Source organism: Hirsutella rhossiliensis (genome assembly GCF_020360975.1).
Source record: "Hirsutella rhossiliensis strain HR02 chromosome Unknown scaffold00012, whole genome shotgun sequence".
In the NCBI taxonomy this organism is placed as follows: Eukaryota; Fungi; Ascomycota; class Sordariomycetes; order Hypocreales; family Ophiocordycipitaceae; genus Hirsutella; species Hirsutella rhossiliensis.
This window is the reverse complement of record NW_025408678.1, coordinates 906,038-926,305: the sequence shown is the minus strand read 5'-3', so window position 1 is coordinate 926,305 and position 20,268 is coordinate 906,038. Positions and strand designations below refer to the sequence as shown.

Sequence of the window (20,268 nt, the reverse complement as noted above, 5' to 3'; positions counted from 1 at the left end):
AAACTAAGGATAATACTACTATAAACCCTCCTTAAGCACCCTTAGTATATATTAAACTAAAAGATATAAGGAAGTTTAATCCCGCTAGCCCCTTTAATATAATATTCGACGTTCTTAAAGAAACTAAGAAAATAATTATATATAGAAGTATCGATTAATTTATTGATTCCCTAAAGCAGGTAGCTATTCGCGGACTAAAATACGCTAACGAACTAACGATACTAATCCTTAGCTTACTCTATAGAACCGCTATTAAATAGTATTTTAGTAATCTTAGCGAATCTAACTAAGCTATACTTTATACCTTAAACTAAGAATATACCGCTTAGTATACTAAACTATAAAAACGCTTCGCTATCTAGCTAAAAGTAGCGTTAAGATCTTTATAAATAAAACGATTTACTACCTTAGATATTATAAATAGAGCTAACTTCTATAAATAGATATTAAAGCTCTACTAAAAAGTAAAAGTAGCGCTATACTTAAAAAAGTACCTTACTATATTAGTCTATTAATAACTAAACGTATTATTATAAGAATTATTCCGCCGACCTATTAGTCTAGAATTATTCGATACTTAGATTAATAACTATAAGTAACTTATCCTATAGTTAGAAACTAAGCTAACGGTTAGGTTATAAGGAAAGATAAGTAATATAGTAAAAGAACGCGTATAAGGTAGATTACGCGAAACTAAGAACGAGACTATAGTAAACTCTACCTTATTTATAGCTAAACTAACTAGTTAGAAACCCTAGGAATAAGGATAATTCTAATAGAAAGGAAATATAACTACCGCGTTAGGATAGAATAATCTATGCTAGGTAGATATAGGCCTAGTACCTAACTAATTAACTAGCCCTTAAGCTAGACTATAGCCTTAGGATTTAAAACTAAAGGAGGGCTTTTAAGAAAACCTAATCGTTATTAACCTCGCCTATTAGCTTTAAGCGGTACTAACTAACGACTAAGGCGGGATATATCTTTCCTAGGAAATATAAAACTAAATCTTATTTACCTAGGATAAAGGACTAGAAGATAAGGATACTACCGCTAATATAAGAGAAGATATTAAAGAAATAAAAGATAAGATCTTATTTATTCTTAATATAATAAAAGCGGAACTTATAAGACTAAGTAGTTCGCCTAAAATACTAAGAAACTAGCTAACTATAAGAGCAGCGCTATAAACTAAAATATCGGATCTAATAAAGCCGTCTTAGTTTACGTATACTTAGATATCTATCTTTAAAACTAAAGGCTTAGACTAACTATTAAACGTATATATAGACTTTAGTATAGCCCGCTTTATAATTAAGGAAGACTAGCTTAACTACTTTAATAATATAACCCTTAATATAACTTAGTAGGTCTTATTATCTAGTATAAGGAAAAGCTAAACTAAGGGTTAAGCGACCTTAACTATTAATATCTAAGGGAAATAAGGAATAGGATTTAAGGTTAGGTAATTTACTATTAGCGCTTAAGTAGTCTAGACCCTATCTATAAGATTATTACTTAGATAAGATTCCTTAGTATTAAATAAAGTTAATATCGTAAACTTTAAGAGAATAATATCTATTAGCTTATATAGTAACCTAATAGTTATAGCTCGCTTAACTTAATAAGGCTATACGATCTATCGTTAGGTTATATACTAAGCCGATATTAACGTCCCTATATATAGGATAGAACGCCTACTAGTATAAATTAAGGATATACTAAGGGATCGTAACCTAGTATTTTTTCTAAGAGACCTATTATTAGCCTATAACTTAATCTAAGGTATAACTCTAGTTATAGTAGTTAATACTACTACTCGCTATATTTAATTTAAGAAAGGATAGTACTTAGGTATACTAGTAGACCTTAGTAATAAAATATAGTTTTTATAGATTAACCTACCTAGGGAAACCCTAGCTAAGGTAACTCTAACTAAAGAGCTAGCTATATAAAAGACTATAGAATATAGCGAACTATACTTAGATACTAACCTATTAAAAAAACCCTTAAAAGAAGGGAGCCTTAAGTCCGCTAAAGGGGAACTCCCTCTATAGATATATAAATAGACTCCGAACTATAAGATCGGGATTTTATAAGACTATAGCCTCTTAAAGATAACTACTTTAAAGGACGTTAAAATCTATAATTAAGACCCTATATTTATAGAAAAGATTTAATATATAGTTACCTTCTTCCTAACCCTATAAAAGGACTAAGGTACTATTAAGGTCTACCTAGACTATTATATATATATTCTACTAGTAGAAAATTAGTACCTATAAAAACTAGCTTTTAAGGCTTACCTACTTAGCTAAAAGGATAAGGCGCTAATTAATTAGACCTATAAGGACCTATACTAAAAGGGGCGTATAAGATAGGCTATAAAAGTAACCTTATTTACTTACCTTATATTTATAGTCTAAAGAACTATATATAGTAATAAAAAGGGCTAAATAGTAGTAGACCTATACGCTCTTAATAGTATTGCTATCTTAGACGCTTACCTAATACCGCTTTAAAGAGATATAATCTAAAAGCTATAAAGAAAACGCTTTATTTCTACTATAAACGCTTAGTCCTTCTTTTATTAGTTCCTTATCTATAAGGAGTATTAAGAAAGGTTTATAGTAATTAGCTATAAAAGCTTAAAATAACTAACGGTAGCTTTAATAGGATATAAGAACTTACCTATATATATCTAACGATTTATAGACTAAATCCTTTAGGAATATATAGAATATTCTTTTAAGTATATCGACGATATTATAATATACTTAGATATAGAAAATAACTATATTTATTACTTCTAGGCTATTTTCTAACTCTTTATAGACTATAACCTAGCCTTAGCTAAATCGAAATTATTCTTAAGCTACCTATTTATAAAACTATTAAGATTTCGAGTTAATAGTATCGGCCTAATAAATACTAAAGAATAAGTATAAGTATTATAAGATATAGAGTTTCTAAATACCTTATAGGTACTAGAAAAGTAGCTTAGCTTAGTTAACTAACGGCGGTACTTAGTAGCCTACTTTTCTTAAAGGGTAGAGGCGCTCTAAGTTCGGAAAATAGTAATACTTAAGGAAGCGCGAGATAGTTAAGCGCTACTTAAGGGATTAGTAAGGAATAAATATACCTTTAAGGCAACGTATAAACCGTCCTTAGTAGAGGAATAGGCCTTTTAAGATATTATAAACGCTTTTATAGAACTAACGCGGCTATACTATTTCGACCTATAATAGCTATTATTCCTATAAATCGACGCTAGCCGCGAGCTAGGCTTTATAGTAGTAGCCTTTTACTTAGTACTAGGGGTAGACTAGAACCTAAGAAGAACCCTGCCTTAAACGAGTATCTAGCTAATCCTTTACCTTAGTAAACGCTTAATTAATAAAGAGCCTAGATACTAGCCTACTAAACTTAAAGTTACTTATCTTTCTTAGGCTTATTAAAAGCTCTAGTTATATATTATCTTTACCTTACTACTAAAGGTTATTATACTAACTAACTATACCGCTATAAGTATAATCTTAAAGTAAATATTACTATTTACTATTAGTATAAAGATAAATAATTAGCTTATACTCTCTTTATAGTACCTTAGCTAGTTTCCCTTAAAAGTCTACTATATTCTTAGAACTATAAATATACTTATTAATATACTATCTCGACTACTATTTATAATACTTAGAAAATATAAACTTAGGGAATTAAACCGCGTCTAAGAAAATAAAGCGCTAGTTAAATATATATATATAGTTATAAAATCCTTTATTTAACCTAACCTATACTAAAAGATCTAGGAAGTATACGCGGAAGAACTTAGGTAAGCTAGTATACTAAAGTAGCTTAAAAGCGATAAGTCCTAGGTCGGTCTCTTATTTATTTAGCGGAATAAGTTACTTTACTTAGTTAAGTCTAAAGGTCGTTACTAGCTTTATATACCTACTACTTATACTAAGGAAATTATCGCTAACGACTATACGCGTAAATTCTACTTTAGATAGTAAAAGATATAAGAGGAATTATCCTTTATATTTACTATTACTAGCCTTAAGAAAACTTATCGATAGCTTTATTAATAAGTATAACGCTTACTATAGGAACTAAACCGACTAGTTAAAGGCCCTTAGTAAGTTAGTTTTAATTACTTTCTTAGCCTTACCTTTTTATATAATCGCTATAGATTTTATAATAAGGCTCTTAAACGTTCTTATAGACCGAACTCTATAAATACTACTTATTAAGGTCTATTATAATATACTACTAATAGTAACTAATAAGTTCTTAAAAATAAGGCTCCTTATCTTAAGCTATAACTAGTTTACTATAAAGGACTAAGCTAAGGTATTATTTACTAAGTTAATACGCTATAACTAAGGGATTCCTACTTAGATTATTTCCGACTAAGACCTTAAGTTCCTTTTAGCGTTTTAAAAAAGACTATAAATAGTATATAAGTTTAAGTTACTAGTATCTATAACTTAGTATCCTTAGACTAATAGCTTATTAAAATAATATAACTAAATAGTTAAAACTATACTTTAGTTCTTTATAACTAACTTCCTATCCTATTAATAGGTTAACGCGTTACTATTACTTTAATTTACCTTTAATAACTCTTACTCCTTAGTAATTAGTACCTTTTTAAGTAAGCTACTAACTAGGATATAGATAAACGATAGTAAGCGATACCTTAGGGAAGGCCCCTTATAGATAGATAGGGAGATACTTTAAGACTAAGCTAGGATCTCGATCGCTCTAGCTTAGGTAGGAATAAAAAAGTAGTATAATATAAAGTACTAAGCGCTAGAGTTTAAGCCTAGGGATTAAGTATAGCTTTAGTTAAGGAAAGGATATAGTATAGCTAATAGATAGGTAGCAAAGTTAAAGGAACGCTATATAAGACTATTTAAAGTCCTTAAACGGATTAGCTATTTAGCTTACTACCTTAACTTAGCTAGATCCTTAAATATCTATAACGTTATTTCTATTATATAGCTATAGCTAGCTAAACGACTAAACGCCTAACCTAGCCTAGAACCTAATACTAACTACTAAGAAGTTAAAAGAATCCTTAACTCTAGAACTTATAAATATAATTAAAGGACCGCTTATATAGAATACCTTATTAGCTAAAAAGGCTAGCTAAGTAGCTATAATTCCTAGGTAGCCGCTAAGGATATCGTTGCTAAAGACCTTATTAAAGAATTTAATATATAGTAAGGAGCGTTATAAGGTCGTATTACCTATACCTAGAAGCTCTATACGCGCGCTATATAATAGTACGAGCTACTATAGCTAAGGAAGAAATAATAGTATATAGTATACGCTATTACTATTCGTTCTCTTAAACGTTTAAGGATAGGTTAACTAGCTAATAAGTATTAATAGGCCGCTTATAGTAAATAGTAATCCGATACTATATTTTAGTACCTATATTTATTTTTATTTTAGGAACCTAATTTCCCTATCCTTTTATACTCCTTTTTCTATATTAAATCGCGCCCCTCTTATACTTATATTTAAGGTTCCCGCTATCTAAGGCTATAAGTATTATAGTAAGGACTTAGTATTTTACTAGTATTTCTCTAACTAAATCTACTAACGACCGCCGCGCCTAAGCTTTAAGGGATTTTAATAAGTAGTCTAATTATATAGGAATAAGGTAGAGCTCCTTTAAAACCTTAAGTTTAATATAGCTACTTTTACTAAGTAAAAATAAGATAATTATAGTATATATACTAACTACCGCGACCTCCTTACTATAGAAGGATATAATCTTAATATAAGCTTAGTAAAAAACGGTATATACTATACCTCTTTATCTCTTCCCCTATCTAAAGCCCGCGACCTATATAACTATAACTAGCTATACTTCTCTATACCTTATAGCGCTGCTACCTATCGTAATACTACTATAACTCCTATAACTACCTAAACTAATAAGAATATAACGTTAACTATCTAACTATAGTAGGTTAGCGCTTCTTATTACTATAATCTTAGTACTCTTTTATATATTTACTTCGACGACTATACCTTATCGCTATTAAGCTTTAGTAATTCGTTTAATAACTCGCTATTATTAGTTTTAAGTATTATAGGGAAAACCCTTAGTACCCCTTATAACGCCTATAGGTAGTTCGCCCTATCGTTTAATAAGGATAAGCTTCTTCCTTTATTACTATATAACCTAAATAGGGCTATCTTCCTTAATAAAACTAAGATAATAACTAGCGCCCTTAGAACTATATAGATCGCTACTATCTTAGCTAACGTTATTAATAAGCTCCTATTTAAATAGGTCGCCTTTATAGACGCTAAGATACTTAAAATTATCGCTATTATTACTAGCGTAAAGTACCTCCCTACTTATCTAAAGATATTTAAAGCCGCCGCTATAAAAGAGTATAAGGCTACTAGTATACTAAGAACCTATAAGTTTAAGGAGAGCCTTAAGCGTACCTTAGCTAAACCTAGAGGATCTAGTATAGTAGACCTTACCTTCGACGAGCTATTAAGGAACCTATTCGCTAGATACTTACTTACCGCTACCGCGGCCCCGCCCTTTACTCCCTTTAAACGGGCTAACCTATTTACTAAGGAATAGGCCCTAATACTAGTTTAATAAAAGCTTAACCCCTTCTAGGTTCTAAGCTATAAAAAACCTAGACTATTCCCTATTATACTTTTTATAGTATATTATAATAACCTTTAAGGTATATAAGTAAAAGCGGAATTTTAGGAAATTAAGGAATTACGTAAGACTATATAATAGAGGGGAAGAAGGAGTATAAGGTAGGATTTTCAACGGAATTTATTAGTAGTATATTAGTATATAGAAGAGGTGTTTAAGTTAATGATTCTTAATCTATCTACTAGTAGATATACTATCTTATATAGATAATTATAGCTGAACGGAAGAACCTTTCGGGACTAGATTTAGGCTGCCGTATAGCCCTAAGACTAGGGAATTCCGTGATACCTTAAGTGAATCTAGAGGTATCTTTGTTCTACTAATATTCGTGTTTAAAGGAGGTTGGTCGTGCCGGTGTTCTTAAGAGGTCTTAGCTAGCATTCTAAGCTAGCTCTATTCCTTCGATTCCCGATTATACGATAACCGGCAACCCGTTTAATGCATAATAACATGCAAAATAACGAGCGATTCTTACTCTATAGGATAAGATTTTATCTATAATTAATATACTACTTATTAGCTTATATAATCGGGAGAGTATATTATAGCTGCTTTATTTATAGTAGGAACACCGTTCCTTATATAACCCGGCTAATATAAATAGCTATATAAGTATTATTTACTCTAAGTTAAAAGCGCTAGTTTATAAAGCCTTAAACGCGGCTATAATTTAAATAAATCTATTCGCTGCTATTTATAAGAAGGCTAACGCTAACCTCTCGCTTAGCTAGTACGCCGCCCTCGCTAAAGTACCTGCTAGCTTTATTTATTAGTTTACTTTTACCGCCTACCTCTTAGACGACTTACCTAAGCTCGCCGCGGTATACTAAAGAGCGGCCCGCGTTAGCCCCCTTTATACGTTAGTAGTAGCCTGCTCTTATACGCCTAACGTAATAGCCTATTTTAACTTATTAGACTAAAAGTTTACCGATATATACCTAGGTAGGTTCTAGAACCTAGGCCTAACTATATAGGCACTAGTAATAGTAATCTATAACTAAGTTCTAGCCTTTTACTATAGACTAGCTATAATACTTTTAGTAAAACCAGCCCTAAATAACGCTTATAGCGTGCTTATTTATAGAGCCTTTAATATATAGGATGCCCTAAACGACGTGCTAGTAGGCCCTAAGGATTTAATAAAGGAGGAAGCTAAGGAAGAGATTCCCCGCTTTACCCTTACCCCCGCGGCGTAAGACAGTCGGTTATCGGTTTAGCCTTATTATATCCCTAGTCTTATTCGGTTTTTTTTTCTACTAGCTTAGCTATAGAGCGCCCCCGGTTATAATTAGTTTTTCCTAGCTTAGCTATACTATGCCCCTAGCCCTACTTATTTATTACCCTAGCTTAGCTACCTAGCGCCCTTAGTTTTAGTAGTATTTTACTCTTAGATTAGCCGCCTTACGCCCTTAATATTAGTCGTATTAAGTTACGTTTTAGATAAGATATAAGTTATTCCTTATACTAACCTTAGAAATCTATATAACTTTACTACGATTCCTTATTAGCGCGACTCCCGCTTAAATACCGTAGGAGACTAATAAGGATATTAGTTAATTCTTTCGCCTTAAGTATTTATTATAGGATACCTTATAGTCGATAATCTAGGTACCTATAACGATATTGGCCTCCCTTAGGGAAGTTACCCCTAACTCCTTAAGGCTCCCTATAAAAGAAGGAACCTAGAAGCTACTAAGTAAACTCTAGGAAATCACCTAGAAATCCTAGAAATAATAACTAAGCGGATTATATAGATATTTTATAGAGATTTCCCCTAAGGATATATTATATAGGGAATATACTATAATTTCCTAAGTAATAATAGCTCCTTAAGGATTATACCGATATTTCCTTAAGAAGTTACTATAAGAATATAGCGGGGAAATTATAGAGAAATACCTATACTTACCTAGGGAAAATACTAGGAAATACCGCTAATATACTATACTACCGTTATACGATTATAAGGTTAAGATATTACTTAGTTAAAGCCCTAAGTAAGGTCTTACGCTCGCTATAGTATATATAGAAGATAGAGAACCCGCTAGATCTTAGGCGGGTAGAGAAGAATATAGATAGTTATTACTACTCTTACTTTAACTTATAAGACTAGTAGCTAGTCTATATTTAACGCGCGTAATTTCGTACGGTAGCTAGTCTATATAATACGTTTAATTACGTATAGTAGCTAGTCTATTTAATTACTTATTAAACCTATACCGGATCTAGGTAGATAGTAAGGTTAACGTACTAGCCCCGTACCGAGGGACTAGTATATAATATATAAAGAGAAGTAGAAGTAGCGATAGCTTCCTATAGAGGTAGCGAAAGATAAGATAGATATGCTAGTAACGGCTAGAAAAAGAGGGGGAAAACCGGTAAAAAGCTCGGTAGTTAAAAGGATATTAGTAGCTTCTTTAAGTAGGATCTTCTTTATTAATTAAGATGCTAGATAGGTATAAAGAGGGGCGTTAGATAGAGGAAAGAAGAATAATTAAGGCAATATAATAATTACTCCCTTACTATAATTACTGCCCCCGTAAGATTTAAATATCTCTGCCCTGCTTGTCCGGCCCCTTACTTCTACTTTTACCTTCGTGCATTTTATATATACTTCTTATATCTCTCTTCGCGAGAATAATACCCTTATATAAGCTAGCTATATAGTAGGATAAGGTTAAGGAAGACGTCTAAGATAAAAGAGAGGCATAGTAAGATTTATATAGGGAGGGCCTATATTAAAGACATAACTATTATAATACCGCTAAGCGTATAATTAACTATTTCCTACGTATTACGATAACCTTACTTTCCTTAGTATAGGCGGCTCTTAATATAATACGTAAGGTAGGCGCGGGGAATATATATACTTAAATTTACGGTATCGGCGCTACGCCTTAACTAGCTATACTACCTACTTTTTCTATATGCCGAATAGCTAGAGCTATATGCCGGTTAGTTCGGGCCTAGATTTAAGAGTCTATCTATATCGGCGAGTAAAGGCCCCTTTTAATTTAGGGCGTTAAAGTAATAAAAGGAGCCTTTTCCCTTCCCCTAAGCTAAGTTAAAGGACTAAAGGGACTAAAAATATCGCTAATAAAGCGGATATATAGAACCTAGGGGTATTAGAACTTAGCTAAATATATAGAGTAGGAGTTAAGGAGGTCGTATAAGCGGAGTAGAGTTAGATAAAGGAAGGGGCTATATATTAACTATAGCCGGCCGATAGGGAGGGATAACGGTAAGAGAGAGAGAGAGAGGAAGAAAAGGAGAATCGAGTAGAGGGGGGGAGGGAGTATAGGTATTCTTATAGCAATCCCGTATATAGCGACGGGCTAAAAGGGGAGGGGCTTGCCTAAAGCGGAAGGCGGTGGGGGGCGGCGGGGAATTTGCAACGACCGACTTTATAGGAACAAAAGACTTACGAGGAGAGATATAGAGGGGAGACGGCTAAGTTAAAATAGTTAGGGCGAAACGAGTGGTGCCGGTGCGGATGAAGGGTTGTTACTAGACGATAAGAGGAAATATAAGACACGGCCATGATGGCGGCGTAGCCAATGGATCCTTATTGGTCGGCTTGGGTGGATTGATCATGCAGACCAGACCGGGCAGGAGAGCTGGTTCTCAGCCTCAAAACTTGCCCGAGTCGTCATCCGTCTCCCTGTCCACGCCCCCGCGCACCCCGGGGCGTGTGGAAGCCATGATGCATGATGCTATGGCTCCGATGCGGCGTGGAGAAGAAGAAGAAAAGGGCCTCCCCACCCGAGCATCAACCACGGGGCATGCGCGTCGGGGGCGTGTCTACAGAAGTCGAGGGACTAGGGGCGATTTCTCCCCCAGGGCTCGGTAGTTGACAGCGTGCATTTCTATTTGCTAGACTTTGCCCCAGCCGCAGCCAACTCATCGTGTAATTAGCGACTAGCGAAGACCGTTGCGCCACGCAGGCGAAAGTGGAACGTGCGCATCAACTGAAACATAGATTATCTGCCGACCGAGACTTGCAACGCACACCCCCCTTTCCCCATCGGGGATCGCGGGCGGCTCCGCCAAGATTCCTGGCTTGCCAGAACGCGGGAGTCGAACACCTAGCGCCGCGCCCAGAAGCCAGGCAAATCGAAAAGACGTACGGAGGAAGTTTTCAGAAGCCGTTGCGCGCGCTAAGCAGCCCCCGTAGAAAAAGAAAGAATGTCCCAAACTTCTTTTACTGTATATTATTTTTTGAATGCTGTCCTTCCTTCTCCTTACTCCTCCGTATTAATTCCTACGTTCTAATTAGAAATATATATAATATATATATACTAGGAAATTTACCTCTATGGTGGCTCTTTTAATCTTGCTTTCTCTTTTTAAATAATATTTTAGGAACATTTTTCTTACATTCCTTTGCTATAACGGCCAAACTACTCATAACATTTACCAAGGGAAATAGACATTGGGCTCTCTTTCTTTCTTTTCTTTGCAAGGGTTGCTTTAGCGCACGCAACGGCTTTTGAAAGCTTCCTCTGTAGCCTCGCACCGCGCGCAGTCACCGTAACTGTCGCGAAGACTGTTGCCACGCAGGCAAAAGTGGAATGCGCTGCAATTGACACATACAGATATGACGCCCGCGTCTTCCGACACATCATCGAATTTCCGCTTTCCCATTGGTGCCATCGTCATCGCACCGTCTTTCCATTAGCCTAACCAAGGAAAAAAGGAAGTCTTACAACAATCATGTAGATCAGGAGCTGCGGTGTTACACTGCAGAGCAGTAGGCTGGCCATACATCCACTAATGCTGAGGCGCAGAATGTAGCTAGGCCATCGGCAAGGCCACCCCAGATAACTAACACACCCGTGTCGGCCAAGGGCAGTTGGAAACAGCTTCCTACTCCTTCGTTCCATTACAACTGTTCTGCACCAGACGCCATAGCTTCAGTCAATGCACGTAGAGCTGCCATGTATGCACCCCGTACCAACCGCAGCAGCACGCATCCATGTTCCAGTCATCATTTTGCATTGCGAATCAATAGTAGTATTTGGCGCAACTTGGAACTAGTGCTGGTCTCTTGGACGTCTCAAACATCTGTCTCTTTTGACGTTATCCTGGGCGTTGCAATACTGCAACGCATTAACCCGGCTCCTACCAAGGGACTTGGACAGGTATCCTGAATTCGGATCTTTCCATAGCAATAACTGCATTGTAGTACTATAGTGTACCAAAAGGAGTGTTACAAAAGGCAATTCTGCTTTGAAACTTCTGACAGATCCTCCGGCTTCTTTTGCCCTTTATTTATATCAATCTGATGGGAGTGTACTCTATTACCACCAAAACGCCAATCCTGTGCCCAAACCAAATACAAGCTTGCCGACTGCCTGGTCGAGTTTGCTAATATGGCTTGTTGATGGTAGCCGACCTGAAAAGTGGGTCAAAGGTCTCTGCTTGATTGCCTTCTGGTGACGCTGCAAAATTCCTAAGTACTTTGGCCATGTTACACAGATCGGCTTTACATGGGTCAGAGATGGCCCAAGGCAATTGATTAGAAACTGTCTAAAGAACAAGAAGCAAACAAACAAATGCATGAAATAGTGCCATTCTTTTATATATAAAAGAAAGGCTCGTTGCCTGTTCATACAGCCGTTGCAGGGCAGGTAACAGCAGTATTGCATCGCAATATTGAAATTTATGAGTAATCATTCTGGGCAGGTTCGATATGCGACAATAGGCGTATACTGATAGGCGTCAATTGAATCTAAGAAACAACCTCTTTCCTGGTTACAGCTCCTAGTCAACTTTAAAGCCCTGCATGTCAGTAAGTCTGCAGGGGCAGTCTGATCCCCATAAGATAATGCCTCCAAGATTATTGCAGTTAGTTTAGGGATTGTAAGCGGGTAGTCAAACAGTGGTAGCGCCCCGAGTTCATAGGTCATGCCTCAAGAAGGTAATGTAAATGAAGGATCTAGGCCGTTGTCCGGTATGTCATCCATCCTAGTTATATGGTGTAAAGGCGCTGCGTGCTCCGACCACAGTGTAGTTGCTTGCAGAATGAATCTGGCTACCCAGGTGCAGTTAACCCAAGAAGAGCGCGTAAAGCTGAAGCTCAATATCATATAGGCGCATGGGCTCCAGATTTCCAGTGGACTGGTTTCAGGAGATAACCCAGTCAAAGTGTAGGTCTGCCGTCCATATATACATTACATATTTTGCTTCACTATATATGCAGTATGCTGCATACGAGCCGCAAATTAAATATAAGGCGTGTTCCAGCTCCTGCTCTTAGAAAGAAATTATGCATATTATGCATTTAAGAAGTCTTAAGTCTTATTCCCTCTTTCTCCAGTATAAGCAGAGATGCTTTCTTTATGCCTCATTATTCTCCGACTTATCTCGGCTCTTCCTCCGTAATGTCTCGGATAGCTAGTGCATTTTACATGTTTGGCTTAAAAAGTCTAGGATCACCTTATAGGTAAAACCCGAGGAGTACTGTTGGTTAAGACCGTGGCCAGCCCCTGGAACTACCTTCGTTTGGAAAACGGACGCCTTCTCAAAGTTTGGTCTCGACATTTCAAGCAGGTCCGGAGCACTGCCGTTGACGGACATAGCGTTGAAACAGTCGCCACCGCAGAAGGGAATGTCTTTTTCTGTTTGCGCCTGTTAGTCAACGATATCAAGGGCCAGAAGAAATTCTATTTGCGCCGCTCCTCTGCGGCTTATGAGAATGAAGCAGTACTTGCCTCCAGTTATTATTAGGACTGGGCCGCCAAACTGGCTCTCAGAGCCGATGGTACTAAACGTGAGGATCTCCCCAGGGGTGACGGGCTGGCCGGCAGAGGCGACAATATCAAGAACCTTGGGGTCAAAGTCGCCCGGAGCAAAGAAAATGATGTGTACGTCGATGGAGGACTTGGGGGCGAGGTATCCCTCGGGGTACTTGTTGGCGAGGACCGGATTCTCCTTGACGGGAGCGAAGTTGCCGCCGAGAGCGATGTTCGCTACGAAACTGGGATTCTGGCTAAACCCGGTGAGGACGATGCCGTCGGTGATGTTAGGATACATGCTGGAGAGGCTGAAGGTGATGGCCGAGCCATAAGAATGACCAATATGCACCATCTTAGAAAATTTGGTCTTGACATCGCCCAATTTGCCGTCTTTTACTCGTTCTGTGAGAGCTTTCAGAGCAGCAGTCTCGAGGGCGATCTGAATCTCGGAGAGGGGGTCGCCGTGAGATGACTGGCCAACGCCCAACCGATCCCAGGAGAGAGTAGAGTAACCCTGGCGGATTGCTTGGTTGACGTAGCTGTAGTTGTAGTTGTTGTACGAGAAGTCCCAGTAGCTCCGGTCGAAACCAAGGCCGTGAGTCAGAACCTGAAGTGTGTGGCCTGGGCCATTTTCAGGCTCACAGTAGGTAGTGGCAAGTTTATAGTCCTTCGTGATTGAAGTGTGCTGCCATTCGTACACCTACCGGTCAGCTATCGAACATACCGGCACAACTCGACGGCCACCGCCACTTACGCCTGTAATGATGCTCTGCGAATAGTTTGTATTTCGCTTGCTGAATTCCAGGAGCATGTTTGTGACTTCGATCTCAGTCTTGGGGATATTCAGATTGATGACACTATTCCTCGAGCTGATGGATATCGGCACGGTGATATTTTTGCAGTTTTTGGCCGCAACCGCCCATGCTAGGGCGAGTAGGATCAACATGACGCGTCGTGACTGGTGCTTCTAGAGTGTAAAAAAAGACGAGTTTGGTTAAGACAAGTACAGGCCTTATCAGCATAAGTAGTGAGGTGATGACAATGGTAATGTTTTATAGCTGTTTGAACTTATATATCCCCTATTGCATTTCTATCTCGAGGCATAAGTGGATGCACTCGTATATTGTGTGCGGGTGTTTGCGGAAATGTCCAAGCGATGGTGAAATGAGCTAGCTACAGGCGGTGCCGTTGGCAGGGGCCTTTGATGCAGCTGGCTGGCGCGAGGCACTTGACCCGCAAAATACATGTTGTCTATTACTCGTTTTCCCAAATTTCGGGTAGTTGCGTCAATAATTCTGGGTTTCGTCACCGTGAGAACCTTGTGCTTCTTCCGAAAGCGTCCAAATATTATCATCCCTCTCGACATCCTTTCCCACTCTCGTCCTAACCTACTTAGTAGCGACGACCGCTATTTCATGTTGATTACGGAGGAGTCGACTGCTGGTGTTGTCGTGTGGCCTGATGGGTCTTATTTTTGGGACATCAGTTCCAAAGAACGTCGACCGGGGTAATGGTCCTATTCAATGTTAATATGTGGCCTGAACTCTCGTGGCTTTACCCTCAGCGAGTGTGATGATTAGGTGACATCGAATCCGTCTTCATTATTCTCAGCCTTGAACACAAAGGCAAGGAAGAGGGGTGCAGGCCGGGAAATCTCATCTCGAGCAACGATGGCGAGGTTAGCGATAGCCAAGCACCACCAAAGGAAGCTTCCGGAAGACGTTAGCAGATATTCCAGAAGCATCGAATAAGCACTACCACGCAGTCATTCGCGCACCCTATATAATACACTCAATAGAAAAGAAACCGACGTATTGACTGGTGCAGCTGCGCACGGGCATGGCGAGGATCAACAATTTGCTGCATATGGCCAGAGCGGTAGAGTCCGATGGGTGATTACAGTTAAACCGCCAGACACTAAAATCTGTAGAGCATTTTCTTTTCCGATGCAAGAAATCGTAGAAATAGATGGCGGGAACAAAAAATCATGCTCTATTGCGCAGAGATAAGCTGGGAAACCTATCGTACTTTCAAGAGGAAAATTGCGCATGACCTGAAGAACTAAGTCCCGGATACGCAGGTAGAGAAGGCTGCGATTAAGTTTACAATCACGACGGGGAGGCTCTAGAGAGTAGGGATATCGGTCGAGCTGACTGCAACGATGGATCAAATAGCTTCACACGGCGATAGTCTGTGCTTGAGCTGCTGAGGATAGGACGCTAAGCCCTCGGAGAATGTGGCTTTCAAGCAGGCCTGTCACTGACATTTAACAAGGTTGGAGAATGTAAAGGGCAAGAAGCACGTGTGGGGCTGTCGAGACTCGAGACAGAAGAGAGAAACCGTAAGTAGCTCAACGTCTATGCCCTATATGGCATAAGTTAGTCTCTCCGAGCGGAACAGTATCGTTATCTTCTTCCAGTTGCGGCCTCCATAGTAGAAAGCCAACGCTAGCCAACAATCCGGCGCTCTTCCTAACCGCCGCTTTCAGCTTTGCAGGAGCAACACTATTCTCACGCCAGCTATCTGCCCATTTTACTCTGTCCCCAGGCAACTGGAGCATGTGTGCTAGTGGCGACAAGGAATGGTCGTCCCTGCTCGTCTCCATATGTATCCGCACGAATGGCAACTTATTCACTCACTCGCGCGCCTCTCCTCCTCCAACACACTCAAACCCCACTTCTCAGGGGGACCAATCCAGAAACAGCTGCCCCAAGTCAATAGAGAGTGTTGTCATGAGCCACCGGTAGCTTACATACTGGTTCCTCAAGCGGCAGCCGTTAGATACGTTAGTAAACTTTGTCGGACTAGTAGTGAAGCAGTCATGCATTTTCCCTAGAGAAGAGCTGGCAGTGAGGATTCTGCTAAAGTATTCGAAGGAGACCCAAGACGCTCCGGAATCTCTATACTACAACAACACGGCCAGGCTCGGATGTCTGATCGTCCGGCTGTCGGTTGGAACCAGAGCCGACAACAAAGAGGACGAGAATAGATCAGCCACGGACGAAGACTCCACTATTCCGCTAAGGTGCTTAAATCACATGTAAGAGCACTAGTACTTCGCCATGACGGAAACTCAAGTTTCCGCAGAAATCTTGGGCAATATGGCTGCATAAGCAACTCAAACCAAAGCCGATGTTGCAACCTATCGCTATTTCCGTCTAAACAGCCATTTCATCTACTCGACCAATCCGACACTACTATATTACAAACAGTTCCTTATTCCAGAACAAATATTAGAGCGTATCGCGTCCCTAATTGGCGTTATATTGAGTGAATCGTCATTATGCAATCGGCAATCCAGACATATATATAATTACATCCTAAAGACGATAGATTGCTCGTCGGTCACTCGTACGGCGACGTCCTTATATACGAGGCAGAAAACCTGCGCAACGTTGCGACGGGATGGCTCCGGACAGACAGGTTCGGACAGACATATTGCAGGGATTATCGCGCTAAGCATGGGTTAAAAGCCATCGCGCCTTGACTACAACCTGAACGGGAATAATCGTTCATCGCCCCTTGCTAGGGTGCGCGTCGCAATAAGAATCGCGTTGTTCAGGTTCAATGGAGATCCAGCATCTCGTCCGACGCGAACGCGAACGCGATGGAGATCCAGTACCGCGACAGCCTCCCGATGATGTCCGCTCCGGCTTCGACAAAGCTGTAGAAGCCCTACCGCAAGAGCATCTCCGCGCTCCTGTTACCGGTGACGAAGTGAACAGCCCCGAGGAAGCCCTTCACTGGTTCCAAAACTATGCATTCACCCAGGGTTTCGCTCTGGTCACTGCCAGCAAGGTACGCGACGAGTGAATTGTATCCATCACGGTAGAGGTACCCGAAATACTCGAAAGCTGCCGGACATCGTCACAGAGGGAGGGGACCGAAAGAAGGAGCTTACGTACACCAAGGCCAAGGAGTGTCCTTATAGTCTTTATGTCTCCTACAAAACTATCCGGAGCGGCCGCGGAGGGATAGAAGAGCGAAAAGGCTGGGTGGTCGGTTTCACTTACGCGTACCATACGCATCCGCCACTTCAAAATCCCTTCCACTACGCCTGCCATAGATCCCGTATCCCAGAGCGGGCTGCGGCAGTCGATCTGGCCCTCGCGCATCGGACTGCCGGCCTGTCAGCAACTGAATCAACCCGGATTCTCGACCAACACGGCTTAGGCAACTGTCTTTCTGCAAAGGAGTTCTACAACCTGAGCCGGTCTGAAGGAGACGCAGCAGTCAAGAAGCGCTTGACGTCTTGCTCACTTGTTTGGAGTTCGAGGACTTCCGTGTTCGTTGCTTCTTCAAATACCTTCTTGACGACCAAGGACGACAGACAGCGCGAGTACTCGAGCATCTGTTCTTCTGTTCTTCCGAGCAGATCCGCCTGGGTAGAAGATTCGTCAGCGGATTCCTCATGCAAACCGATGCGACGTTCAACACCAATTGCCTCCACCTGCCTTTATCTGTCATAGTGGGAATCACAAACACAGGCAAGACATTTCCTCTGGCTTTCGCCTTTATAACATCTGAATCAGCTGAAGCCTTCGAATTTGTGAATGCTCAATTGGCAGAACTGGTCTGGTACGATTGCCCACCACCTCAAGTCGTTCTCGGGGATCAAACCAAAGGGCTCGCTGCCGCGATGGCGGCGTCCCAAGCGAGAGCTGATCCTCAGGGTGAAGATGGGCAAATATTGCAGCTCTGTGAATGGCATGCCGCAGAGAACTTCAAGAAGCGATTGTTAGACGAAGGAACGAAGGGAAGAGCTACTTCGGTTCGTTTGGGATTACATACAAGCTCCCGATGAGGCGCGACTTGAAGAACGGCGAGGCGAGCTGCTCGCAGAAATTCGGGAGCCGGAACGCCTTTATCTCAAGAATAATTGGCAACCGAAAGAGCGCCAATTTGTCCGAGCACACACACGACAGTACCCGAACCTCGGATGTAACAGCACGCAGAGGAACGAAAGCTACCATGTCGTGGTCAAACAGTCTCTCAACAGGCAGCTTCCCCTGCAGGCATCCTGTCAAAAACTGGCCGAAAGCTTGGAGAAATTAACTCAAAAAATCACTGAAGACGAGGATCGGAGCAGGGCTGACGTCCCAAGGCTGTTGGACCGAGCTGCTTTCCGCCTTCTTATCGGGAAGGTTCCACACTATGTTCTGAGCAAGCTAGCTCCGGAGTGGGAGGCAGCAAAAGCTCTAAGATGGAGGCAAAACACTGAGCTCGAGAAGGAGCGTAAGGTATTGGGCCTTCTCAACGAACCTGGATGTCCCTTCGCGTGTGAGTTCCCACTCAGATACGGCCTGCCCTGTCGACACTGGCTGTACGAGGCTGTTGTCAGGTCCTGGCCTGTCCCACTCAATGTCCTTCATCCACGCTGGTTACTCGACGGACCTGCGGTGGTACGCAGCTGGACCATGTCTTATGCAAAGCAGCCAGCTCCCGAGGTCACAAAAAAATCCAGGGGATCGTTACCAAGATGGCGGTAGGAACATGGTTCTTCAATCGGGATTGGAGGTCGTTCAAGTATAGGGGAGCCTCGGCGGACAGCAGGCAGAGGAGTTCTCGAGACTCTTTCGCTTACAGAATGACCGTCTAATAGCAGATTTCCAGGCGCAGGTACAGTCAAGAGCCCTCCTGCCTACGGAATTGCCGGAAGGACTGCATTCGCCTGGCTTGAAGAGGTTCAAATCGCACGGTAGCACGAAAAGGCGATCCATGACCGGCCGTGAGGCCGCAGAGCATACTGCCGCTCGAGCGGACCGAGCCACTTCGGATTTGCTGAAGGGAGTTGATCAGCTTCCTGACCCTTCCTCGACCCCGTCCTCTCCTTTAGCAACTTCGCCACAGCTTCTTCGGGAAACGAGACGTAGTCGAACACGGAGCACGAAGGATATAGAGAAGGCGACGACTGCTACTGGGAAGTCTCCAGATAGAGCGGAAAGGCCCGAAAGGGTGAGGAACCCGATATGCCTAAGCCGCGGTGCAAGAAGCGGAAGGCTTCCAAGGAGGATGAAACGCAGTTGGAACTGCAGCAGCGGCCTACCCAGGATTGTATACTAGTGGATTTCCCTTCAGACTGAAAAATGGCACTTGTGCCCGTTCAGGTTGTAGTCAAGGCGCGATGGCTTTTAACCCATGCTTAGCGCGATAATCCCTGCAATATGTCTGTCCGAACCTGTCTGTCCGGAGCCATCCCGACGTTGCGAGGTTGGTCTAAATTGCAGGAGATGCTCAATTTGCAGCGACGGCTTCATATAAAGTATCGAACATTTACGCGCTAAGCGCGACCACTGCTTTTGCCCATTCGAGCCGAGACCCTCACAACAGCATATTTCCCTATGCATAGCAAGAGCGTCCCTGCTTATCACCAGACCCGACAAGGAGGATCATCAGGTTTTACCCTAGGCACTTTAGTTTTTCCTGTTTGGTTATTATTAAAGATCTAGATACTTCTAGTTAGATTACTGGTATACTTTCAACAATAATAACTTAGTAAGTTTAATTACAACTAGCTACCAGGGTAGAAGAGGTATCTTGAAGCTAAGGAGGGAGGAAAATGGGGACTATAAGCTCAAGCGTCCCTCCGCATATCTAGCAGTTTAGGAGCGAAAAGTCATCCTGAGAGCGTAAGCCGAGGTTCCCGCGGGCTCAGCCCGTTACATACGGCCCTGTAATATTGTTGCGCACGTGTTATCACCGCCATACGCATTGCCTGCAACATATGACGAAATCGGGGTATCCACATGGAATCTTCTTGGTCTTGCCGTCACTGAAGCTTCCATGAGCTAAATACATATATTAAGACGCCTGCACATATTGACA

The 20,268-nt window shown here is 41.0% G+C and overlaps 1 protein-coding gene across 1 annotated transcript; it reads right to left on the bottom strand.

Annotated features, from left to right (window-relative positions):
- Positions 1–13,102: 13,102 nt before the first annotated feature.
- On the bottom strand, positions 13,103–14,389 carry HRG_09327 (serine aminopeptidase, s33 domain-containing protein; the record flags this gene model as incomplete). The annotated part of the gene is made up of 3 exons (XM_044867798.1): positions 13,103–13,326; positions 13,420–14,128; positions 14,198–14,389. The coding sequence occupies 3 exons, from the start codon at positions 14,387–14,389 to the stop codon at positions 13,103–13,105; spliced, it is 1,125 nt and encodes a 374-aa protein (XP_044717058.1).
- Between the last annotated feature and the right edge of the window lie 5,879 nt (positions 14,390–20,268).